This window comes from Kogia breviceps, chromosome 4, assembly GCF_026419965.1.
Source record: "Kogia breviceps isolate mKogBre1 chromosome 4, mKogBre1 haplotype 1, whole genome shotgun sequence".
Classification (NCBI taxonomy): domain Eukaryota; kingdom Metazoa; phylum Chordata; class Mammalia; order Artiodactyla; family Physeteridae; genus Kogia; species Kogia breviceps.
This window is the reverse complement of record NC_081313.1, coordinates 181,695,534-181,720,414: the sequence shown is the minus strand read 5'-3', so window position 1 is coordinate 181,720,414 and position 24,881 is coordinate 181,695,534. Positions and strand designations below refer to the sequence as shown.

At 60.5% G+C, this 24,881-nt stretch overlaps 1 protein-coding gene across 4 annotated transcripts; it reads right to left on the bottom strand.

The window, feature by feature from the left end:
• Nucleotides 1-5,420: 5,420 nt before the first annotated feature.
• On the bottom strand, nt 5,421-23,677 carry THOP1 (thimet oligopeptidase 1). Of its 4 annotated transcripts, none has more exons than XM_059060308.2 (13): nt 23,490-23,677; nt 20,874-21,086; nt 18,424-18,572; nt 17,076-17,183; nt 14,321-14,423; nt 11,035-11,195; nt 9,907-10,042; nt 9,338-9,704; nt 9,056-9,257; nt 7,054-7,240; nt 6,819-6,947; nt 6,073-6,209; nt 5,421-5,825 (listed from the first exon to the last, which is right to left on the bottom strand). In XM_059060308.2, exons 1-13 carry the CDS (start codon nt 23,503-23,505, stop codon nt 5,670-5,672), a joined length of 2,064 nt encoding a protein of 687 aa, XP_058916291.1. In that variant the 5' UTR covers nt 23,506-23,677; the 3' UTR covers nt 5,421-5,669. The 4 variants fall into 4 exon arrangements, with proteins under 4 accessions (XP_058916291.1, XP_066889318.1, XP_058916290.1 ...); XM_067033217.1 differs by having other exon boundaries at nt 6,073-6,173; nt 23,490-23,655; XM_059060307.2 differs by having other exon boundaries at nt 5,421-6,209; nt 23,490-23,644.
• Between the last annotated feature and the right edge of the window lie 1,204 nt (nt 23,678-24,881).

Genomic DNA, 24,881 nt, shown 5'->3' with positions numbered 1-24,881 from the left:
CACCCCATGGAGTCCTTCGGCCACAGCTGTCCACGACTGGATGGCCCAGAGTTCGTCACCTCTCTTCACGAACTCTGTCTTCCCTGGCAGGTGCCCCTCCCCCTCTCTTAAGGGACCCCAGTTCCTCTCTTAGGGTCTTGGACTTCTCTTTTGTGTGCTTGAATGCTCGCTCGGAAGTATTAATTACTTCATCAAAACTTATGTTCAGGGACTTCCCTGGTGGTGCAGTGGTTAAGAATCCGCCTGCCAATGCAGGGGACACCGATTCCAGCCCTGGTGGGGAAAGATCCCACATGCCGCGGAGCAACTAAGCCCATGCGCCACAACTACTGAGCCTGTGCTCTAGAGCCTGCGAGCCACAACTACTGAGCCTCTGCGCCTAGAGCCTGTGCTCCGCAACAAGAGAAGCCACTGCAATGAGAAGCCCGCACACTGCAACGAAGAGTAGCCCCCACTCGCCGCAACTAGAGAAAGCCCGCGCGCAGCAATGAAGACCCAAGGCAGCCAAAAATAAATAAATTTCTAAAAGAAAAAAAAAAAGGAGGAGGAAGGGGAGAAGCATCATAAATAACTTTAGAGACATGGAGGAAAATGCCAGAAGCCACCAAAACTGCTGAAAGGGGGTCTGGTCTGGGGAGCATGGGGCTGGGCACGGCTATTTTCCGCGATGGGGATTTTAGTGATTTTTTTTTTAAGCTACACATATATTAGTTTTTAAACGTGTGAGGCAACACTGTGATGAAAACACCATGGCCATTGAGGCTTGGTGGGGGCCTGGGTCTGAGCTCGGCTGCTGGGCACCCCTCCGGCACTGCCCAAGGCGGGGTGGCAGTGGTGCCTCATCCAGGGTCACTTTTTTTTTTTTTTTAAGATGTTGGGGGTAGGAGTTTAATTGATTTTTAAATTTTTGCTGTGTTGGGTCTTTGTTTCTCTGCTAGGGCTTTCTCTAGTTGTGGCAAGCGGGGGTAATTCTTCATCGCGGTGCGTGGGCCTCTCACCATCGCTGCCTCTTTTGTTGCGGAGCACAGGCTCCAGACGCGCAGGCTCAGTAGTTGTGGCTCACGGGCCCAGTTGCTCCGCGGCATGTGGGATCCTCCCAGACCGGGGCTCGAACCCCTGTCCCCTGCATTAGCAGGCAGATTCTCAACCACTGCGCCACCAGGGAAGTCCCAAGGTCATGTTTTGAGAGAATAATAGTCAAGGAGAAGAACTTTGTTGCCAAAGAATATGAAACCACAAAACTGCCTTCCCTGCACCATTTCCACTTTCAGTCTTCCCTCTCCAGTTATTAAAATGTGCTTGTGGCAGTCGATTTTGGAGTGGCTCATGGTTACTTTTGTGAACTGGGTTGGGTTTGAAATAAAATTTACAGGCAATGAAAGGCACCTGCTTTCACTGCCCTGTGCGTAAGCTCTTCCTGCCCAGATGAGCGGCTGCAGGACCCAGTTGGCTCTTCCCTCTCTGTCAGTCACCTGGACCAGTTTTGCCTCCTCTGGGGCTTCATGTAAACAGAATCTACCCCCCCCCCCTTTTTGGCTGTACCGCGGCACATGGAATGTCCCTGACCTGGGACCGAACCTGTGCCCCCTACAGTAGAAGCTCGGAGTCCTAACCACTGGACCACCAGGGAAGTCCACGGAATCACTTTGTACTCCCTTGTGGGGCGAGTTTCTTGCACTCGGCCTAAGTTGATTTTTGTCATTTTTTAAAGACTCCCGGCCAGGCAGCTGTGCATCCAGGCTCCTTCATGGGCCCATGTGGGCTGCCTGCTCTCCCCAAGGCTGCCAGGGACCCTCTGTCTCCCGCCAAGCTGGCTCCCCACACCTCAGGCCAGGATCTGTGCACAGACGTCAGGTTCCCTGAACCCCGATATATATATATATTTTTGATAAATTTATTTAATTTTGGCTGAGTTGGGTCTTTGTTGCTGTGCGTGGGGTTTCTCTAGTTGCGGTGAGCGGGGGCTACTCTTTGTTGTGGTGCGCGGGCTTCTCATTGCAGTGGCTTCTCTTGTTGTGAACCACGGGCTCTAGGTGCATGGGCTTCAGTAGTTGTGGCACGTGGGCTGTAGCGCAGGCTCAGTAGTTGTGGCTCACAGGCCCAGTCACCCCGCGGCATGTGGGATCTTCCCGGACCAGGGCTTGAACCTGTGTCCCCTGCACTGGCAGGCAGATTCTTAACCACTGCGCCACCAGGGAAGCCCCCGATACTGTTTTATTTTTAAAACTTGAGATATAATGCACACATATTAAGGTGCACCGTTTAAAAGTACACAATTCATTGGGGTTTTTTTTAAGTAAATTCAAGAGTTGTGCAGTCATCACCACCATCAATTCTAGAACATTATCAGGAATTCCCTGGTGGTCCTGTGATTAGGACTTGGCACTTTCACTGCTGAGGGCCTGGGTTCAATCCCTGGCTGGGGAAGTAAGATAGATTCTGCAAGGCGGGCGGCATGGCCAAAACAAAAAAAATGATCATCGGCCAGAAAATGAAACCCCCTACACTTGCGCCATTACCCCCAAGCCCCCTACAGCCCCAGCCCTGGCAACCACTCATCTACAGATTTACCTTCTCCTGACATTTCACATGCACGGAATCAGATACTGTGGCCACAGCAGTCAGGGCTCTCCAGAGAAACAAAGCATAGCAGAGGTTTATCATAGGAATTGGCCACACAGTTATGGAGGGCTGTGTGTGATTCAGTCTGAGGCCAAGGGCTCGGGAACCAGGAGCTCCAGGGAAGGAAGAGAGGGATGTCCCAGCTCAAGAAGAGAGAAGGAACTTGCCCTTCTGCTGCCTTTTTGTTCCACTTGGGCCCCTGATGGGTCGGATGACACCCAAATGGGTGAGGATAGATCTCTCAGTCTACTGAATCAAATGCTAATCTCTTCCAGAAACATCTGCACAGACACACCCAGAAATGTTTTACCAGCTATCCAGACGTTCCTCAGCCCTGTCAAGTTGACACCTACAATTAACATCACAGCTTGCTTCTGTGTCTGGCTTCTCTCACTGAGCATCGTGTTCTCAAGGTACATCCACGTTGTAAACGAGTGTCAGTGCTTCTCTCCTTTTCATGGCGGAGTGATGCTTCCGCGTGTGGAGGGACTGGATTTTTTGTATCGATTCATCCCTGGATAGACGCTTGTTTCAATTTTTTTTATAAATAAATAAACACAAAAATGTATTTTTGGCTGTGATGGGTGTTCGTTGCTGTGCGCAGGCTTTCTCTAGTTGTGGTGAGCAGGGGCTACTCTTCATTGCGGTGCGCGGGCTTCCCACTGCAGTGGCTTCTCTTGTTGCAGAGCACGGGCTCTAGGTGCGCAGGCTTCAGTAGTTGTGGTAAGCAGGCTCAGTAGTTGTGGCTCATGGGCTCTGGAGCTCAGGCTCAGTAGTTGTGGCGCATGGGCTTCGTTGCTCCGCGGCATGTGGGAACTTCCCAGACCAGGGCTTGAACCCGTGTCCTCTGAATTGGCAGAAGGATTCTTTCATTTTTTTTCTTTTTTGTGGTACACGGGCCTCTCACTGTTGTGGCCTCTCCCATTGCGGAGCACAGGTTCCGGACGCGCAGGCTCAGCGGCCATGGCTCACGGGCCCAGCCGCTCCGCAGCATGTGGGATCTTCCCGGACCGGGGCGCGAACCCGCGTCCCCTGCATCGGCAGGCGGACTCTCAACCACTGCGCCACCAGGGAAGCCCAGCAGGCAGATTCTTAACCACTGCGTCACTGGGGAAGCCCAAGCTCCATCCTTTTAAAAAATGTGTTCCTTCCACCTTCATGGAGGAGTAGGGGATGTTGGGGAGGAGTGAGAACCCAATTGGCAGGGGTCCTGTCGCAACCCTGGAAGGGGATGGGGGAGGATCTAAGAGGTGGCACCGGGCCACAGTCGACCCCTAGTGACAGGTAACAGCTGCACTGCTGCCCCTTCCTGCGCCAGGACCTGAGCTCAGGTCCCAGGGCGGCTGGAGAAACGTACCATTTTTGGCGAGATGCTCTCACTTACGGTGTGGAGGCTGCTCCGGCTGCCCTGGCGACCACACCCCAGCAAGGCCCTGTGCCCGTCCTCCCTGCCCCCCGCCCAGGGCTCTGAGAACAACAGTCTCTGTGGGGCAACCTGCTTCCAAGTCCTTCAGTGACCACGGAGGATTGGGAAGAGGTTGGGCTGCCGGGGAGCCTGGGCATCAAACACCTGAGCCCAGCCCTGGGGGCTGATGGGAGGGCAGGGGCTGGGGGGTAGGCGGTGAGCAGATGGGCCTCCAGCCGGCATTCAGCCTGGGCCCTGGGCCCGGGGAAAGGCCTCACCCTCTCAGTCCTGACCTGCCCGCTTGGGAACCCTGTGGCCCACCAGACCAAGGCCTGTGGCTCCTGCAATGGACTGCCCGGCACACAGCTGGGGTGCCGACACCACACCTGGATTTTGATGGGGACCATCTGGGGGCTCGGTGCAGGGGAAGACGAGCAGCCCCCAGGCCCCAACACGCCACTTCTATATCCATCGAGAGGTGCCCGGACGGAAGGCCGGCTGTGCTCCTTTTTGAGCCCCAGGTAATTCATACAAACAGCCCTCCCGGCCACGGGGCGCCCACCCACTGGCTCTGTGCCAGCGACCAGCCCAGAACAGAGAAGGCACACAGAAGTAGGTGCAGGGAGCTGAGCCGGCGCAGCAGAAGGGCAGACAGCACAGCCTGGTCCACAGCCGACTGGCCCAGGACGGGTGAGGACGGGCGGGCAGGCTGAGGGGAGGACAGGGTGTGACACAGCCTGCCCGCCTGGGCTCCGGGGAGAAGGTCAGGGCGCTGCCCGCGCCCTCGCTCCGCTGCCTGGCGTCCTTTGTGGGGACGAAGGGCCGGAGGCAGGGCTCCCGAGGAGCTCGAAGGCCAGCGAGGGACACCCGGGATGGCCCAGACCCGCCCTACGGCACCAGTGGTGCAGCGCCTCCTACTGCGCCGAAACACATCGCTAAGGCCTTTTGGAGAACGGCCAGGACCGCAGGGAGGCGGTCCCGTGCTGGGGTCCAGACTTCACGAGCTGCCCGCGACCAGAGGGGGCCAGCCAGCGGCCGTGAGCAGGAGGACAGGGCACGGGGACAGGGACAGCCCCGGCCGGGCTTCCCGCAACCGTGCCCACCGCCAGAACCAGCTCCCGCCAGCTGCAGCCCCCGAGATGCCAGAGTGACAGGCAGGAGGCCGGCAGGAGACGGACACCGCGTCACTGGAGAGCCGGCCCGGCGAGTGGGGGGGGGGGCGTCCCCGTCTGAACTCACCCCACCGCTCGGCTGTCTCCCAGTGGCCCAGACGCGTCACCAGCAGAGAGCAGCCTGCAACGGCCCCAGGGCTGATCCCCGAGCAAGGTCAGAACTCCCCCCAGAGCGACGGCCCCCACGCCACTCCTGTGGTGGAAGGCACGGCAGTCAGAGACCAGGACTGGAGTCTTTTTTAATGGCTGCATTTCAAAGAGCCGTGTTTTAACCAGAAAAGCTCCCCAGGAAGGGGCCGCATCAGTGCAACAAGTGGGAGCCTTGACGCCAGGCTCTCCAGACACGTCCAGGTGGAGACTTGGGGCCCAGGCCGGCCGCCGGGGACTCGGGCTTGGGGGACACGCGCCCCCCCCCCCCCGGCGGGGCACTAAGGCACCCGGGCCGCTGGGGTGGGCAGAACCCTGTGCCGTCAGCAGGCCGGCGGCTCGCAGCCCTCAACCTGCAGCCCTTTGCTCAGGAGGAAGGCGTCCTGCTTGGGGTCCCGGCCCAGGAAGAGCCTTAACATGACGCTGGCGTCCTCGGAGCCGCCGGGCCTCAGGATGCAGCTTCTGTAGTCCATGCCCACCTGCCGAGAGGGGGCGGGGCTGCAGGAGGGTGGAGTACCCCCTCCCCTGGCTCCAGGGCCCGTCAGCATCCAAGGGAGGGGACCTGGGGATGTGGGTGTGGCCACCTCTGCCGCGGCTGAACAAAGGGCAGGGGAGCAGATCCAGGGCAGGGCCCTCAGGGCTGGGCACACCCAGGCGGGTGGCACAGGCACCTAGGCCCAGGCCGAGGGCCGCCATGTTGGTCTGCGCGGCAGACCGGCCTCTCACCTTGCCACTCAGGACGCCCTCCTGCTTGAAGCGTGTGTGGAACATGTCCGCCGAGTACACCTCACTCCACAGGTAGCCATAGTACTGGGCGTCATAGCCGCCTGCCAGGTGGCCGAAGGTCGCAGGCATGTTGGTCCCTGGGACACACGCGGAGAGGCTCCTGCCCGGCCCCCTGGCCCCTCAGTGCCCCTTCCCGAGAGCGGGGGCCTCAAAGCAGCCCTGTCTGAGACCCCTGCCACTAGAGGGAGAATTGGCCCAATGCCTCTAGAAAACAGGGACCTTGCAAGCAACTCAGCAGAGGGACACAAACCTTTGCCCGCTTTCTGCTGAAGCTCGCGAGGGTTCACCCCTAAGCCTCTTACAAGGTCAGTGCCGAGGGATGAGTCAGGGCTCGCCCTCTGCCACGGGGAGAGCACGGGTTAAAGCGCTCACGAGGGAGCTGTGTCTGCACCAACACGCACATGCAAACCTCGTCGACGCGTTCCATCTGGGGTATGAAGCCCTCTCCTGCCCCTTCCAGGCTCTCCAGAAAGCACGTGCAGGGCCGCCCACCCCACCCTTGGCCTCCACGGGCCACAGCGGGAGGGACCAGCCCAAGAACTGAGGTGGGAAGAGGCCAGAGGTCTGCGGGCCTTGGCCGGAGGGTGTCAGCTGGTTCCTCTTCACGCGCCACCAGATGATCCCTCTGACCCGGGCAGTGGCCGCCACCCCGACCCCTAAGGTGGGCCCAGCTCGCACGTGGCTACCTGGCGTGGCTGGGACCCCGAGGATCTCCTGGGAGAGGCGGGCATACTCCTCGGCCGGGTCTGCGGCCGTCTGCGTGTGCAGGGCCTGGTCCACCTTGGCCAGGACGATCTGGCGCAGGTTGAAGAGGCCTGGGGGGGCGGGAGGAAGTTGACATGGAACTGGCTCTGTGTCCAGGCCGCCCTCTGTAGCCGGGCGGTCCGGGAGCCCCCTTCCCTTCCCTCGGCCCGGCCGCACCTGTGTTGGCCTGCCTGGACTTGATGAGTTTGTCCAACAGCTCCTGGGGGACGGCGCTGCCCGTGCGGTAGTGCTGGGACATCCTGAGCAGTGGCTCCACCTCCCACACCCAGTTCTCCAGCATCTGCGAAGGTGCCTCCACGAAGTCCCGCTCCACGTGTGTCCCGCTGAACATGGCGAACTCGGCCTGCAAGGCGGGCTGTGGAGCTGCAGGAGGGCCCACCCCGGACCCCAGACCTGCCCGGGACACAGGGGTGCGGAGAGCCCGCCATCCCGTGGATCACTGCGCCCCTTCCCCACCCATGGAGCCAACACTCTCCAGCCAAAGCCCCGCACCCAGGAGGCAAAGGCGCGGACACGGCGCATCCGGATGGCGGCCGTTGGCAGGCACTCTTTGCTCCTCTTTCGTGCCTGAAATTCTTCCTGAATACACAGCGCCTGACGCAGTGCGTATGGAACCCAGGCCCAGCAGGTGTGGGTCCACACGAGCCCAGTGACCCGGGCATGTCCTTCCCAGGCCCCAGGGAGCAGGGCAGAAGCTGCCTCCTCACTCCTGGGTCACTCGACCCCCAACTTCCGGTTCCAGCCCCAACTTCCGGTTCCAGCCCCAACTGCAAACAAGCGTCCTTCTCACGGTCTGCTGAATGCCCCAATGTGTGCATTTTTGTGTTTTTGGGGTGATTTCTCTGCTCAACATGGCTCTGAGCATAGAGCTGAAGTGTTGGCCGGTGTCCCAAGTGCAGGAGGACGGTGACGTGCTCACGGGGACAGTGCATGCGTTAGATGAGCTTCCTTCAGGCGAGGGTTACAACCCCGCTGTGAGCGAATCAACAATTGCTATCAGACCAGGTGTCTTTAAACAGAAACACACATCACATGTGGCTGCGTGGGGATCGGTGGCGAAAACCGTAGTGACAGAGGGTGACCCCCAGCCTCACACCACAGACAACACTCCACCATAGTGGACAAGAAAATAAAAGGCTTGATTACAAAACTTCTAGGCAGAAAAGGCAGAAGAAACTAGGAAGGAAAAAATCAGTGCCTCGGGTTACAGAAGGGTTTTTTCCATGGACACAAAACGTGGAGGAAAAGTTAAAAGACTGAACTTCAAAGTCAAAACCTTCTGCTCATAAACATACTAGTAATAAGAGGTCCGTCCCCACACGGGAACATCACTCAGCCCCGCAAAGGGGTGAAGCCCTGACACTCGCTACCACGTGGACGGACCCCGAGGACACGACGCTCAGTGAGAGAAGCCAAACACAGAAGGACACACAGGGTGTGACTCCACTGAGGAGAAACGTCCAGAACAGGTAGATCCACAGGGACAGAGAGTGGGTTCCTGGTTGTCAGGGGCAGGGGAGGGGAGTGATAGCTAAGGGCGTCAGGGACACTTTTCAGGTGATGGAAATGTTCCAAAACATGGCAGTAGTGGCGGCTGCACAGCTCAGTGAGCTGTCCCCACGCGCTCCGGTGCAGCCTGTGAGAGCATCGCTCTCAGGACGGAGGGCTGACCGCAGGAAGACTGAGCGAGCAGTGGGTCCTGGGCCCGGCCGCTCAGCTGGGGGCCCCACGTGGGGAAGTCACTGGGACTTGCTGAGCCTCCACGGAGACCGGCAGCAGCCCCAGGGCCTCACGGTGCGGCGCTCCAGCCCCAGAGCCTTCCCTCTGGTTCTCATCAAAGGCTGTCACCAGACTTGCAGGCAACGTTCCTTTCTTTTTTTTTTTTTAAAGGCAACTCTTGAGTACATGTACTTAACATGTAGGGAACCAGCCCTGACACCTTGATCAGTGGCTTCCAGCCTCCAGAGCCTCCAGGACATCCATTTCCGTTGTTTACATGCCCAGTGCGTGGAGTTTGATGATGGAAGCTGACAGCGAGGGCGTCGCCACGTCCGGGGTGACGTCAGCTGAAGAATCCCGCGGCGAGGACACGCCTGAGGACCGCGCGCGCACCCGGGCCCCCCCCACCTCCTGCCCGCAGCCCAGCGCCCGCACCCACCTGGGAGCAGAGCTGGTGCATCACGTGCCCAAACTCGTGGAAGTAGGTCTCCACCTCATCGTGCTGCAGCAGGGAGGGTGCGTCGGGCGTGGGCTTGGTGAAGTTGGCCACCATGGCTGCAATGGCGATCTGGCGGCTCCCGTCCTGCCGCAGGCAGCCCGGCTGCAGGCCGAAGCAGGCCGCGTGCCCGTACTTCCCTTCCCTGGGGAGGGACGCGGGGTGAGGCCCAGCTTCCGCAGAGGACCCCCGGCCCACGGCCGACATGTTCCCCTAAGCACACACCGAGGGTAGAGGTCCAGGTAGAACTTGCCGATGACCTTGCCCGAAGCCGTGTCCCGGACCGTGTAGAGCGTCACGTCTTCGTGCCACACGGTGGCGCCCTCCTCCAGGTCGAAGGTCAGCCCCAGCAGCTCCTGGTAGATGCCCAGCAGCCCGCGCGTGACCACCTGCATGGGGAAGTACTCCTTGAGCAGGTTCTGGTCCACGCGGTAGCGCGTCTCCTCCACCTGGTTCATGTAGTAGCGCATGTCCCAGGCGTTGATGCGCCCATCGAAGTGCAGGCCCCGCCTCTGGCACTCGGCCTTCTTTAGCTCCAGGATCACGGCCCGCTCCTGCTCCCCGAGGGGCTTCAGCTTCTGGGCCAGCTCATCTGCGGGCGGAGGGGAGAGGCTCGGCTACATCCCTGGGGCGGCCCCCCAGCTGCCCCCCACCCCGTGCCCCTCGAGGCAGGATGAAGGGTCCGGGAAGGCGACCCCCAAGGGCTGACACAGTGGGGTCTCAGGCAGCACCGCGTCCAGTCAAGGTCCGTCTGACCCCGCTCCCCACTGGGCCCCAGGGGGAGGCGGGGTTACCTAGGAAAGCGGCCACCACCTGGCTGGTCTTGGCCATGTTCATCTCCAGCACGTAGTCGGCATGCGTGCTGAACCCCAGCAGGCGGGACTTCTGGGCCCGCAAGCTCACCAGCTCCCCGAGGATCGCGCAGTTCTCCTGGAACCCAGAGATGGCCGGCACTGGGGACCGCGGGCCACGCCCTCCCCGCAGGGCCCTGGGCCAGGTCTCCGTGGGCGGGCAGGGCTCTCAGGCCGCTGGGGGCACAGCCAATCCCCCTCCCTCCTCCTCCTGGCCTGGATTTCTAGACACTTTGGTGCTGTCCTACCATGTGATCTTTATAAACACAGGTCCTTTGGAACCAGAAAGGGTGTGAACCGTGACGGGCTCAAAGGTCGAGGGTGGGAAGCGATGCAGCCAGGCTCTCCAGGAGCCACCAAGGGGCCTCCCGGGCTCAACAATACAAACCCGGCTGCCGTGCAGACAGCAGCTCATCCTCACGGCGCCCGAACACCCAGCCCCTGAACGGTGAGACACCTGTTGCTGCAGGTGGCCGTGGCTCGCTGCTGAGGCCTGGCCCCAGGCGTACGCCACCTTCTCTGGGGCCACCTCTCCGGTTCTGCGGTGGGGTTCTCCTGGGAGCCCCCAGTCACCACAGGACCAACGTGGCCTGTCTGCAGCCCGAGAAGGAGGGGACACAGGATTGTCCCCCGTGCCCCCCGCATCCCCCGCGAGGCCAAGCAAGCACCAGTGGTGTCTGCGGGGAAGATGAAAGGCTCATGCACAGCCCCCATCTACTGGAGACGCTAAACGGCAGAAGCACAGACTGCAGCCACACGCAGTATGGACCAAACACAAGCGTCCACGCGGGACCCGATGTCTGAATGTCCAGGCCGTGCCCGGGCCACAGCGAGAAGGCCTAGCCCACATGCTAGGCACAGAGAGGGGATGGGCATCCGGCAACACCGCAGAGGGAGAGGACCCGAGGCTAAGGCTCGAGAGCGAGGGCGCAGAAGGGCAAGCTCAGGAAGAGGCTCAGAGCCCCGCCCCGGGGTCCTGGGGGTGCAGCCAGAGCCCTGGACGCCTGCTAGGGGCAGAGTGAGCCCGTGGCGCCCCTCCGGGCCCTGAGCCGGCAGAGGTGGGCTCCTCACCTCCTTGCACCGACAGTTGAAGGCCTCCTCCACCTTCCTCCTGGTCTCGGGCACGTGGCATTTCTTCAGGAGGGGGAAGTAGTGCGGGTACTTGAGGGTGACCTTCAACTTCTCGTCCTCGGTCTTCTCCAGCGAGTTCAGGAAATCCTCAGGGAGCCCTCCTGTGGGAGCCAAATCGGGGGGCTCTGAAAGGACCCGCGGGGTGCCTGACCGAGGCGGGAAGGGAGTGCGCCCCTCCCGCATGGGAAGTGAGCAACGGGAGCCAGCAGGAAGCACAGTGCCCGGTGCGGCCTACCCACATGCCCACTTCCCAACTCTGCACCCAAAGGAGCCAAGTCGAGGGCTCTCCAGCCTCAGACAGCTGCTGCTCTCCTCATCAGGACGCCCTCAGGGAGGAAAAGCTATGTTCAGCTCCACCCAGGCCAGTCTGCACCCAAAGACGGCATCCACCCTGGGACAGGCTCCACCCCAGGACGGCGTCCACCCTGCGACAGGCTCCAGCCCAGGACAGCGTCCACCCCGGGACGGCGTCTACCCCAGGACAGGCTCCAGGCTGGGAGAGCGTCCATCCCGGGACAGGCTCCAGCCCGGGATGGCGTCCACCCTGGGATGGCATGGGCTGCTGTCTCCTCTGTGTCCTTTCTGGGTGCATGGCACCAGGGGAAGGCAGAACCCGCCAGGCAGCCCTGACTGGGTGGTGCCCCCGCCCCATCCCAGCTGTCAGCACTGCTGCGATGGCTGGCCTCCAACCTGGCCTGTCCTCCTAGCATGGAGACCTGGGTGCATCGCCCTCAGACTAAAACCTCCAGGGACCTGTGCCTCACAGCCTGGGCGATGCAAGGCCACCACCCCTCACGCCCCGGCTCCGACCTCAGAGGCCAGTTCACTCGGAACCCTCGCCACCCAGCTCAGCCCTGGGGCCTGGGAGCTGAGGGAGGGGTGGAGGAACCCCCGAGGACCCCCCTCAGGTGGGCTGTCTCGGCAGGCCCTGACAGGTGTGCCCGTGACTCTACACCTAACCCAACAAGAAACAGCTTAGGGAGAGCTGCCCTCGCCCCGAACCGGCTCTTCCTCCCGACTGGGACCGGAAGACCCCGTGACTCTCTCTCAGCCTCACACTTATCCAGGAGGCGGTCCTCACTGTGGGACAAGGTGGTGAAAGCACGCAAGGAGCGCCACGAGGCGAACCCCCAGGTGCTCGACCCGAGCTGAAGGCACTGGTGGGCACTCACGAACGTGCGTCTGCACGCGTGTGTGCACACTGCTCTCGTCAGCCGGGGCGCCTGGAAGCAACAGCTCCCAGCATCTGGGAGCACACCCAGCAGCCAGGCCTTAGTTCTGGCTATCCTGCCAGGGCCGGGCCGGGCCAGGGAGAGGACAGAGCGAGCCTGGCCCACCCCGCGTCAAATCGCAGGTGCCTGAAGAATCACAGGGACACGTGCACTGGAAGGGGCTCCTCGAGGCCACGCTGGGACAGTGAGCCTCTAAGTAAGTGATGACAGCGGGGGCCGTACCCCACCAGAAAGACCAGGACCTGGAAGCCCACAGATGCAAAGACATTGGTCAGCAAGTACTGGGTAGCGCGGCAGGGCGGGGTGGGGGGGGGGTAAGTTCTGACTCACGAGAAGATACAAACTAAGAGATTACACAGAACTAGTGGGTGAAAACAAGTGAGAGGAACCAACGTCTAAGGCTCTCTGGGAAAATGATTGACTATGAACAGAGAACAGAGAACAGAGAACAGAGAAGACGCCTATAGAGGAAATTGCCTTAACTGCCTTACGACTGAGATTTAGGGAAAGAAACCAAAGTGTTATGTGTGTATATGACTCTCTCTCAAGAGGGGGAGGCAGGGAGAGGGGGAGAGGGAGGGAGGGGAATGGAGGGAGAAGGGGAGAGAGGGAAGGAGGGAGAGGGAAGGATGGGGGAGGCAGGGAGGGAGGGGAATGGAGGGAGAGGGAAGGAGATGGGGGGAGAGGGAGAGAGGGAGGACAGGAAGCAGGGAGAAAACAGAGAAAGAACACACCATCTATGTTTCTGTAAAATGACACCAGGGATCCTTCCACAACCGGAGAAAATAACCCAGCAAGGCTCTTGCTCAGCTGGAACTGAAACTGCAGACGGGGTCAAACCCCATCAGGCTGGCCACATGTCCAGCCACCACCCCGGCCCCATGAGATAGGTCACCGGGGCTCTGAATGTCTGCTCCATGGAGCTGGGGTTCACCCTTTCACCCGGGAGGCCGGGCCATGACAGCAGGGCCCCTGGGCTGGACAGATGGGGTGGAAAGCAGCCCCACAGGACAGCTGTGCCAGCAGATTCAGCTGCCAGTTTCCAGAGGCCTGGGGTCACCCTTTGGCCCATGAACCCCAGGAGCCACGTGGGTCTCACTGCCCAGGACAGGGGGTTGGGGCCCAGAAGTTAGGGCCACAGAGGTTGGCGTGATGGACCTGAAAAACCTGCCTGGGTCAGCGTGCATCCGTGGGTGTCCCCAAAACCCACCCGCCCAGAGGCAAACGAGGTGTCACGTCTTACGCAACAGCCTGTTTCACAGAACCGGTGAGGATGCTCAGCCCCGTGTGAACCCCAGGCAGAGCTGACAGGCCGCTGCCCACCCGGCCTGCAGTTCGCAAAGCTATCAGCGTGGGCAAGACGGAAGCAAGTTTGTATAAGGCTGAGGAACCGATCAGCAGGGGAGGAGCCTGGAGAGACAGGAACTAAATGCGATGCCTGAGGCCTGGCTCAAGCCGGATGGGGCCAGAAACGTCAAGACCGCCATGGGGACGGCTGGGGAGACCGCTCCACGCTCTGCTTCCCGAGGGCTGCCTGCATCCGGGGACTCAGGAGGCGCCCTTGCTCCTGGCGATGTGTCGGAGGCCCCGGCGCAGGAACAGCACGCACGGCGTCACGCAGGGAGGCCCGGCCCGGGGAGCACACGGGGTCTCCCTGCTGCTGTTCTTGCCGCTTCCCTACCGGTGTGCAGGTTTCAAAATAAAGCGTTCAGGGAAGAGGGCAGAAGCTGAAAGAGCCGCCCAGGCCCCAGCCCTTCAAGATCCCACGCCAGGCCAGGCTGGGGAGGACCCTGTGAGCTTAAAGAAACATCACAGAGAGCAGGGTGGGGGCGGGGTCTCGGGGCGGAATCTCGGCAGACAGACCGCCCCCGCCCCCAAGGAAGGATCCAGAACCTGGGGACCCAAGCACTCTGAGCGCCCCAGGGGAAGAAGGCCCTCCCGGGGGTCAGGGGCCCAGAGACGCCTCTCCACCACCCCGCGGGGCCCGCACACACCCAACTCCTCGCGCGTGAATGGCAGGAAGGTCGTGTCCTCGTTCAGGTTCTTGTTGAAGTCGATGCACAGGAGACTCAGCTTCTTCTTGATGCTCTTGATTTTCTGAAAGAAGAAGACGGCCGTGAGATCGGGGGGCGGGGGCACGGAGGGGGGTTAAGGGAGAAGAGGCAGATGAGAGGGAGATGAGAGAGAAAGGGCCTCGGGTCCTAGGAGGGTTAGGACCCTCCTCAGGCGTTACCCCAAGGTGACAGTCTAAGCTTCAGCCATTTCAACGGAGCTAAGTTTGTGTCCCTTCAGGGTCTATCTGGTTTTCAGAAACAGGGGGAAATGGACCAGCCTGGGGGAGGGAGCGACGTGGGGCGCAGAGGAAGGCGCCGGCTCCCCGGGGCCCCTGCCGGGCCAGCAGCAGGCAGGGCGCCTCGAGGACCTGCCCAGGCTGCGCCCCCTGCCCAGCCCAGGACTCAGCGCGCCCGGCCCCGCCCCCGGGCTGAGCAGATGTGCCTGTCGGAGGACAGGAGGGGCGCTGGGGGATGGCGCCCGCTGGCTCTGCCAGGGGGAGGGGCTCGTCGGGCACGCCTGGCTCAGAAGCAGCCCGAAGGATGCCGGGCCTCTGCGGGCAGCAGGCGCCGGGCCGGGCACTGCAGCCTCACGGCCCCAGCGGCCACAACTCGGCAGGAGCACAGGGCGCCCCGGGAGGGCGGGGCGGCACTCAGGACCCTGGCCCGCGCCAGCAGGCCGCCTCTCCCGGGCCCCCCCTCCCCGGGCGTCCCTGTGGTCTCTCGGGCCAGTGGTTCTCAGGCGTCAAGGCAGTCTGCGCAGCCCCACTGTCCACACCCTCACCTCCCCCCGCCTCGAAGCTCCACGTGCCTGCCTCTCTGCCGGACTTCGGGGCCCACGCGCCCGGCCCCACCCTGGAGGCCGCAGTCCCGCAGTCCTCCGAGTCCCGTTTCCTCCACCACAAGGCACAGCGCCGGCCGAAGCGGGACAGCGTTTGTGTTGAGTAACAAGAACTGTCGCTGAGCCCCGGGTCGGGCCTGGTACCCGCGCTAACCGCGTCTGTCACTTTCTGACGCAAACCAGCCAGCGCAGGGCTGCGCCCCAGCCCCTTCTGTACGGGGCTCCCACACTCGGGGCCACCGTCCCCCTGCGCTCATCACCCCGGGTAGGCCCGGAGCCCCGGTCATTCTAGCCGATCCTGAGCCTGCTCCCTCCCGGGGCCCACACCTCAGGCTCCAGTCCCCAGCCACCCCTCCCCCCTTCCTGCCCAACCCTCGCGCTCCCGGGAGGCCCTAGGGGACGAGGCAGGCCCCTGCCCAGAACCACCAGCGACAAGCTCTTTCCTGATCTGCTGGCCTCACTCTTCTCTGTCCTCCACACAAACCGACTCGGTCAGGCCTCCCGACCACCTGTGAGGGGATCCTCGGGTCACGCACGTTGCAGAGGGTGAACAGGGACAAGGGGGTCCAGTGACCGGCCTCCGGGGACCCAGCCGGTTGGTGGCAGAGCTGGGTCTGATCCCGGCCATCAAGACGCCACACGCCCCCCACCGAGGTGACGCGCCCGACCGTGGGTGGCTCGCCGTGCCCGCCCCCCTCCCCACCCCGAGAGGCTGCCTCCCGGGAGGGGCCGGGCTGCCCAACGCCCGCCTGTCCAGGGTGCCGCAGGGACCCCGTCCGGCTGGACCAGGAGTGGGAAGAGCTGAGGGCTCTGGGGTCCACGTTGGGGAAAGAGGGGTGTCAGGCAGCTGGGAGGACCTGAAGGGATGGGCCCCGGGGGGCTGGGCCCACTGGGAACCCGCGGGGCCGCAGGGCTCGGCCCAGAGAGGAAGGAGGGGGTGAAGGCGGATGCCACGCTCGTCAGCCTCCCGTCGCCCCAGCCTCCGTGCCCAGCGGGATCCGCGCCGTGAATTACGGGAGAAACGCATTGGATCTTGGCCCCCAGTCCCGGCACACGGCTCCTAAACCTAAAGCCACAGGATCGGTTGCATCTCACAGCCCCACTGCCTGCCCACCTCCTGGGAGGGGAGAGGGACAGGGGTTGCAGCGTGAATCAGTGGCCCACGGCCAACGATGTAATCGTGCTCATGGAACAGAATCTCGGTAAACCTGGGGCTCAGAGAGCTGCCGGGTGGGTGCCTGCAGGGGGCCTGGAAGCCCCGGCTCCGCCCCACGCCTCCCCACCTCCTCCTTCCCCCTGCCTGTTCCTTTATAATAACCCAGTGGTCTAGTCCGTGGACCGGGTGCCTGCGTCCTGGGGGCCGCGCTAGCCAACGAACGGAACTCGGGGTGGGCGCGTGGGAACTCCTGACACAGCCCGTCGGCCACAAGTGCAGAGGACGATGTGGACCTGTGGCTGGCGTGGGCCGAGCCCTGACCTGCGGGCTCCGACGCCGGGTAGATGGAGTCCGAACTGAACTGTAGAAACCCGGCAGTCAGGAGCCCCAAGGGCCTGGCATCGGGACGGAAGCTCTGTGGGAGTGGGGGCTGAGGGTGGAGTGGGCTCGGAGGAGAGGGTCCTTTCTTGAGACCCTCCCAGCAAAGCCACGGGCGGCGGGAGGCCCGGATGGGGCGGGGCTGGGGGGCTGTGCAGAGAAGGGCCCCCGCCGCCCGTGCTCCGGGAAAGCCCTGTGGCCCTGAGGACCGGGGGCAGAGCAGGGGCAGAGGGAGCGCTGGTCCACGTGGACCTCCCCCCTGGGGCGGAGGCAGCGAAGAGATGCACAGGGGCGGGCCCGCGGGGTGCGGGCCGGGCGCTCACCTCCCGCGTCTCCTCGGGCAGGTGGAGCCCGTTCCTCCTGCCCAGCCTAATCAGCCGCTCCAGGTACCGCGACGCCTCTGGCCTCAGCGAGTCGCTCTGGACCTTCTCCTAGAACAAGATAAGCAAAGCTCTGCTCGCAGCAGAACATCGAGACGCTGCCCGGTGCTGGCGAGGCAGCGGAGAACAGGCGAGTCATCGCTGGCGGCAGCGGAAGACAGCGCAGCCACTCTGGAAAGGAGTTGGCCGGTTTCCTGGAAAGCAAAACTTCCTCACCAAGCAGCCATCGCAGGACCCGGCAACCACAGTCGCGGGCGCTTACCGCAGGGAAACGGAGACTGAAGCCCCCGCGGAAGCTGTGCGCAAATGCCCGCGTGACTGGGAAGAGCCCCATACCGAAAGCCGCCGGGGACCCTCCCAGGGCAGCGGATGACAGGGGCGGTTGTGCCAACGTCAGGATCCTGCTGGGACGCTGACTTTACTTTCACAAAAGATGACATTGGGGGGCTTCCCTGGTGGCGCAGTGGTTGGGAGTCCGCCTGCCGATGCAGGAGACACGGGTTCGTGCCCCGGTCCGGGAAGATCCCACATGCCGCGGAGCGGCTGGGCCCGTGAGCCGTGGCCGCTGCGCCTGTGCGTCCGGAGCCTGTGCTCCGCAACGGGAGAGGCCACAGCAGTGAGAGGCCCGCATACCGCAAAAAAAAAAAAAAAAAAAAAAGATGACATTGGGGAAAACAGGGCAAAGTAGCCGGGACAGCCCTGAATCATTTCTTACAGCTGCACGTGAACCTACGATTAATTCTGTCAGTGAAAACTTCCGTTAAAGCAAGCACTGCCTGCGCTTTCACAGGCCCCGCCCTCGTGTCTGCACAAAGCGCCCAGGGGCCGCCCCTGGTCCCGAGGGATACACAACAGCGGGTTCTCCGAACCGCCCACCAGCCACGCGAGAAGCACTTGTGGTGCCCCTGACACGGGCAGCAGCGCTCGGCCGGCTGCACAGGGCATCCACAGGAAGGCAGGCAGTGCACACAGCTGTTACTCGCCCCCCACCTCACGCTGGAGACTCGACGTCCCCTCTAGGTGTCCCCAGCAAGGTCAGGAAAGTGAGGTGATGTGTGGACCCGGGAAGGCATTTTATGCTTCTTCTCCTCCCTCCCGCTCGTCTCTGTCACGTTTCTAACGTCGTCTGCCGTGGTCCAATGGCCCCACCGCGAAAGTCACCAGCTTCCCCAGGCCCGGAGCACAGCCCGTGGTACCCAGTGCCCACCTGCGGGGCTCCCTCCAGCCTGACACCTCGTAAAGCCCGGGGAGCAGAACGACCCAGTCTGAAGGGGTCCTGCCGCGGGCTCACCTGCAGCCAGACGATCCTCTGGTACACGTCCCGCCTCATGCTCATCTCCACGTCGAACTCGGACAGTTTCTTATCCGCCTCCGTGCTGGCTGTCCGGATGTCCTTGGATGGGGAGACGTGCTGGGGGAAGTCAAGGATGTTCCTCTGAACTGAAACAGGGAGACGACAGGACAGGTGTGAAAACAGCCCCGGGTGGAAACGGGTGGGTGCCAGCCCCAGGTTAGAGATGAGTGCAGTTACCCTTGTCCTCGGGGACTCACATTCCAAAAGGGAAGGAACTTAGCTGAGGACACCCCAAGCCAAGAGGGACCGGAACAGAGATGAGACCGGAAGAGGCCAAAGGGACTCGGTGCCAGAAAGGAGCCGTGGCTGCCCATGGCTACGCTGCAGCTCACCAAAGATTTTATACTTCACGGCACCGTGGCACACGTGTACACTTCGTGAGATGGGACGTGTGGTGCCTGTGAAAGCACACACTTCAGCTGAGTCACCACGTGACCCGCAGACCCACCTCCAGGTGCACACCCGAGAGTAACGGAACATCCTCCACCCAAAACTTCTACACACACCATCACAGCAGCATGATCCGTAGGAACCAAACAGTGGACACGACCCAGACACCATCAGCAGATGACCGGACATGTGTCCCTCCACACACGGGAGCATCACTGAGCCATGAAAAGGGGTGAAGCCCCGACACTCGCTGCCACATGGACGGACCCTGAGAACACGACGCTCAGTGAGAGAAGCCAGACACAGAAGGACACACAGGGTGCGATTCCATTGATGGGAAACGTCCGGAACAGGCAGATCCACAGACAGACAGTGGGTTAGTGTTGTCAGGGGGTGACTGCTGATGGGGACGGGGCTTCTTTTTGGGGTGATGGAAGGTTCTGGAATTGGATAGTGGCGAAGGTTGGATATGCTAAATACATTAAAAACCAACGACATGTATGCTTTAAGTGGGCAGATTACACGGTATGTGAATTCTACCTCAACACAGCAGTGTTTAAAAAAGCATGTACTTTGCATGGGGGAGACCTGAATTAACATCACAGTTTGGTGACTTCCATGGTTCCAGGCCACCGAGATGGCCCAGGTCTGGTGGGTCAGCTGCAGCGTGGAAACCTCTGCAGGGCAGTCACCGGCTCAGCTGCCTAGGCCAAACACAGTGGGGCTCTGGGCGGGTCTGACGCCGGTGGCCCGAGAGCAAGCTGTGAAAAGGACAGAAACAGCCTTTTCTGTCCGTTTGGGATTTGCAGGCTGTGACTGCACCGGGTATGACAACGAAACAGCAGAGCGTGGGATCAGTCCCGGTGGCTGGTGTGGGGAGAGGGGGCACAGGAGGGGGCGCTGGGCGGAGCTCAGTCTGTGCTCAAAGAGCCCGATGCCCAGCCAAGCAGAGGGGAGGGGCTCCCCGGCTGGCGCGAAGCCCCCAGACGGGGTGCGGGATGAGGGGCAAGGCGGTGCGTGGCCGGGCCCCAGAGGCCACGTCGAGGGCTCCCACCTGACCCTCAGGGCAGTGGGAAGGCACCGGAGTTGGTCGAGGGCAATGCCATGGTCCAATTCTAGTTTCCTTCAAAATCATTCAGGTTACTGAGTGGAGATGGAAAGAAACGGCCACAGAAGTGGAGGAGGAGAGACCAAATCACGTCAGGCGGGGTCCCTCCCGAGGGGGGAATTTGCATCATCCACGCTCCAGAGCCTCCCGCCACAGACGAGGGGGGAGACTGAGCCCGCCACCCCTCCCCTGCCCCCGCCCGAGCAGGGGACTGACGGGCAGAGCCGGCCTGCAGGCTCTCCATCAGCTGCCTGAGCCGAAGCCCTCACCCTTGGGCCCGAGGCACGCTGGGCCCCCCCAGGGCGGACCCTCTGGAGTCTAAGCCTGCAGGCCAGGGGCAAGCAGACCCTGCACAGCGAGGTGTCAGGGACATGTGAGAATCCCGCAGCTGGAATTCACGAATTCTAGACGGTTCCCAGAAAAACAGCTGTTCTAGAGATTTGGGCACAGGAGGTCTCCTTGGCTCAGAGTTCTCTGCCTCATCGACCTCTGCAGAGGGGGCTCTGGGAGGCAAGCTGTGTATCTGACATACAAAGGCAGCAGACAGACCGTGGAGGAGAAGAGGGAAGGACTCACTGGGTGGCGATGAGGATGCCTCAGGGTATCAGGGGACCCAGGGCGCCGTGGGAAGAGAAAACCAAAGGGGTCCAAGTTCAGCGGCTCAGAGAAAACAAACAGATCCCCGGGCAGGCACACAGGCAGGGGTGAGAAGGGGCTCCAGTTTCAAGGCTGGCACATGAGCTGGCTCCCCGAGAGGAGAGCTGGCAAACACTGTCTGACGCTGCTGTTCTGGGCCCTCGGGGACAGAGCAAGCCGGCCGGCCCGGGCTGCCTTTCTCCACCGGGCCCAGGGGGAGGAGGTGGTGTCGCCCGGTCTGGGCAGGGCTCACCTGTGTAGGACACCTCCACATCGGCCAGCGCCTTGAGCGTGTTCTCGTAGGACACGTCTTGGAGCTCCTGGGAGCCCACGCGGTCGTACACGCGCTTGGTCTCCTCGATGAGCTCGGTGGTGAGCTCCCCAATTTGCTGGGCACTCAGGTCCCACCGGAGGTAGTTCACGGCCGAGCACGGTGCCGCCACGTCCAGGGCGTCTCCTGCACAGGCTGGACCCAGAAAACAGAACCCGACACCCGGCGTGTCTGCTTCAGGTTCGGAATCAGGGTCAGAGTAACAGGCCGGGGAGAGTCCACCGTTTCCCGGAGCAGATGGCGAGGCCCCAGGGCATTCTGGGGACGCACAGGGCGATTGGTCCTCCAGAGCACAAGGTGATCCTGCCCCCAGGGGACACTGGGGCATGTCTGGGGTTGTCACCACTAGGGAGTGATGCTCCTGCCTCAGCGGGGTCAGGCGTGCTGCTCAATAACCCCCACAGCAGCCAGGACCGCCCCCAGGAGAGGCCCCGCCCCCGAAGTCAGCGGTGCTGAGCGGGACATCCGGCATATACCTGCGTTTCACTGAAAGAAAAACTGCACTGAAGGGTGGTACCCCCAACCTCCCTGAATGGAACCTGGAACATCTGTACTGTATTACTCCTCTAAAAGAGGGGGAAATCCTGATTACTGTGACGTCCCTAGCCCCAGGAGTTTCTGGATACAAGACAGTGGTCCTATAACAACAGCTGTTGGGCTTCCCTGGGGGCGCAGGGGTTAAGAATCCACCTGCCAATGCAGGGGACACGGGTTTGAGTCCTGGGCCAGGAAGATGCCACATGCTGCGGAGCAACTAAGCCCATGTGCCACAACTACAGAAGCCCGCGTGCCTAGAGCCTGTGCTCCGCAGCAAGAGGAGCCACCACAATAAGAAGCCCACGCATCGCAACGAAGAGTAGCCTCCGCTCGCCACAACTAGAGAAAGCCTACGCGCAGCAACGAAGACCCAACGCAGCCAAAAATAAATAAATAAATAAATAAGTTAATTAATTAATTAATTAAAAGAAAAACAACAGGGCTTCCCTGGTGGCGCAGTGGTTGAGAATCCGCCTGCCGATGCAGGAGACACGGGTTCGTGCCCTGGTCCGGGAAGATCCCACATGCCGCGGAGCAACTAAGCCCGTGAGCCATGGCCGCTGAGCCTGTGCGTCCGGAGCCTGTGCTCCGCAACGGGAGAGGCCACAACAGTGAGAGGCCCGCATACCGCAAAAAAAAAAAAAAAAAAAGAAAAAAAAAAAAAGAAAAACAACAGCTGTCACTTGAAAACCTTCTTGTGTGTTCCAGGGTCTTTTGACCTCACTGAACTCTCAGGCAGTTCTGTACTCTGCACCCTATGTAGCTCCACTTTACAGATGGGAATCCTGAGTTCGCCATGATGCCACAGCCAGCAAGCGACAGAGGTGGGATTCACAGCCGGGCAGCTTACTTCCACTGATACACACTAAGTGGCAGGGGGAGCCTCTTCACCTCAATAGAGGTTCGATTTTTCTGGCCAAATAACTGCTTCAAATTAGAGAATATCTCTGCAGAATACTTTGGATTTCAAGAACTGCACAGGAGGGACTGTGAGTCTGCATTAAATCTGGTGGTAAAGAAGGGCTCCAGGAGCTCAGCAAAGGCGGGAGGTCCGAGTGAGGTGGAACTGTCGGGAAAACCTTTTGGAGGAACTAGGATTTGAACACTTGGAGCAGGAACATTCTTTTCATAAATATTTACTGATTGTCACCTACGTGTCCGGTCTCTGAGCTAACAATCCTGCAGCAAACAAGGCAGACAACATCCCTGCCTCCCTGAGGCCTGAATAACCATAATTATGATTATCATCATTACTACAATTATCACTATCATCACAATGGGCTGCAGAAAGAACAGGGGAAGGATAGGTGGGCAAGGGAAAATTCCAGGAGGCACCACTCAACATCCTGGGCGATTTTCTAAAATAGAGTATGCGGGTGGCATGGCTCACGTAAATGAAAACCCTTCCATAGCGCCTCTTTGTGCTTCCCATAAAAGGGACTCCCAGCTGTGATCCAGCTAAAATGACTTGTTGCTCTCCAAACGCCCTACTGGTGCGCTTGCCTCCCCGCCTTTGCCTTCGCGATTCCCACCACCTGGGACACTCCTCCCGCAGGACAGCTGCTTCTCCCCACGTGGTCCAGGCTGAATGAAATGCCACCTCCTCCGAGAAGCCCTCCAGGACCGCCCTCCCTAAAGAAGCACCACCAGCCCCGGCACCGACCACTGTCTAAAGCCCTCGCTTAATTTTTGCCTGTTGAACGTCTGTCTCCGGCTCTGGAACTGCGTCTAGAACTCCCTCAGAGTCCACCCCAGGGCCAGACCCATCCTCAGGAGAAGTGACACGGAGTTTGCCGAATGAGTGAAGCGCTGGAAAAGTTGTTCATTCATTCGGCAACCGAGGGGTCGGGGTTCCGGGCTCACTGACCCCCTCCCCTGCCTGGATCCGGGTCACTCGAGAGTCACTGGGCTCCGCTCTTAGGCCCCAGGGGCCACCCCGAGGGAGGTGGCGCGCGGCTCCTGGGTCCGGCGAGCGGGGCCACACCAATCGGAGGCCAGTACCTGCGGGGGGCTTCATGGCTGGCAGGTGTGCACCGGCGACCTCTCCCTCTACCTGGCCTCCGTCCGCGTAGCGGCCGACAGTCTCCGTCCACTCAGCCGCCGCAGCCTACGGGACTAAGGTGCCCGCCGCCCGCGCACCAACTGAATGCTGGGAGGCGCGTGCGCCGCACGGTAGGGCGCACGCGCACCCCAGCTCCGCCCACAACCCGAAGCTGTGCGCCCGGGCGCTGACTCCTCCTGGGCATGCGCTACAACCACCCCCGCCCGTCATTGGCTCTCAGTGATGAGAGGGCAGAGACTTCGGGGAGGCGGGGGAGAGGCGTTTCCATGGAAACCCACACAGCTGGCGCCTCCGAGCTTTCGCTAGGTTCTCTCTGCCAGTAGCTCGCTTGGGCTTCTAGCTCCTGTATTAATTTGTACTTGCCTCCTTTCTACCTTTGTTGGGTATTTGGCTAGTTTTACAAGTTTTCTCCCTCACTTAAGGTCCTCCGTGGTCGCTTCCCATATCTCAGGCTCTTATCCCATTCCCAGCATCCTGGCCAGCTTCTAGCATCTAATGAACAGAGATGGTGCGCCACATATGTTAGCTGAATCCAGTTGGTCAATTAAATTAAACACACATTTATTTAAAAAACAGAAATGTAAACAAGTATCATTGAGAAATCTTCAGTGAACGGATCCAGGACTTCAAACAACAGGTGTTTTGAAACAGTGCAGTTACCTGACCTATATCTAGGGTTGTCGGTTAAAAAAAACCTTGAACCGACTAAAGCACCCAGAAAGAAAGAGTTACGAGAATTAAACCGGCCCCAAAACCCACCTCCTTTATTTCTGCAAAAGAAAAGAAATGAAAATAACCCAGGGTGTTAAGTGTGCATGCGTTTTAAGTAGGATAAAAATGAATTAGGAGAACGCTTCTGGCAACTTTAACGCTAATTTACTAGGGAATTTCTCTTTACCCACCCTCGGTTTTTTCTCTCTTGAGGACATCAAGTTAAATTCTGTTACTCTTCATGTTCGCTGTTTCCTGTACCTGGAGTGCTTTCCTTCCGTTCTCCGAATCCACGTGTGAAAGGGAGGCCTTCCCTAACCATCCCAGCCAACTTACCCCCGCCCATCACAATCACAGCACCCCACTTTTTCTTCATAGCACTTGCCATTAAGTAAAACTTGTTCATTTATGTACTAGTTTACTAGTTTATAGTCCGTCTACCCCAATACAAGGTAATGACAGCAAACATTTTGCTGGCCATTATAGTTGGTGTGCAATAAATATTTTTCGACTATTAGACATCTGCTGTAAACAAATATCTCTATTACTTTACTCTTATGTATTGAATAAATGAAAGAACGCACTTGTAGGTGGATGCGTGGGTGAATAAATGAACAAAT

Coding starts and splice junctions, on each gene's coding strand:
- THOP1 (XM_059060307.2), bottom strand. Junction 10,043..11,034: donor TCAACTGTCGGTGCAAGGAG/GTGAGGAGCCCA, acceptor TCTGGGTTCCAG/GAGAACTGCGCGATCCTCGG. Junction 9,258..9,337: donor TACCTGGACCTCTACCCTCG/GTGTGTGCTTAG, acceptor GTCCCTCCCCAG/GGAAGGGAAGTACGGGCACG.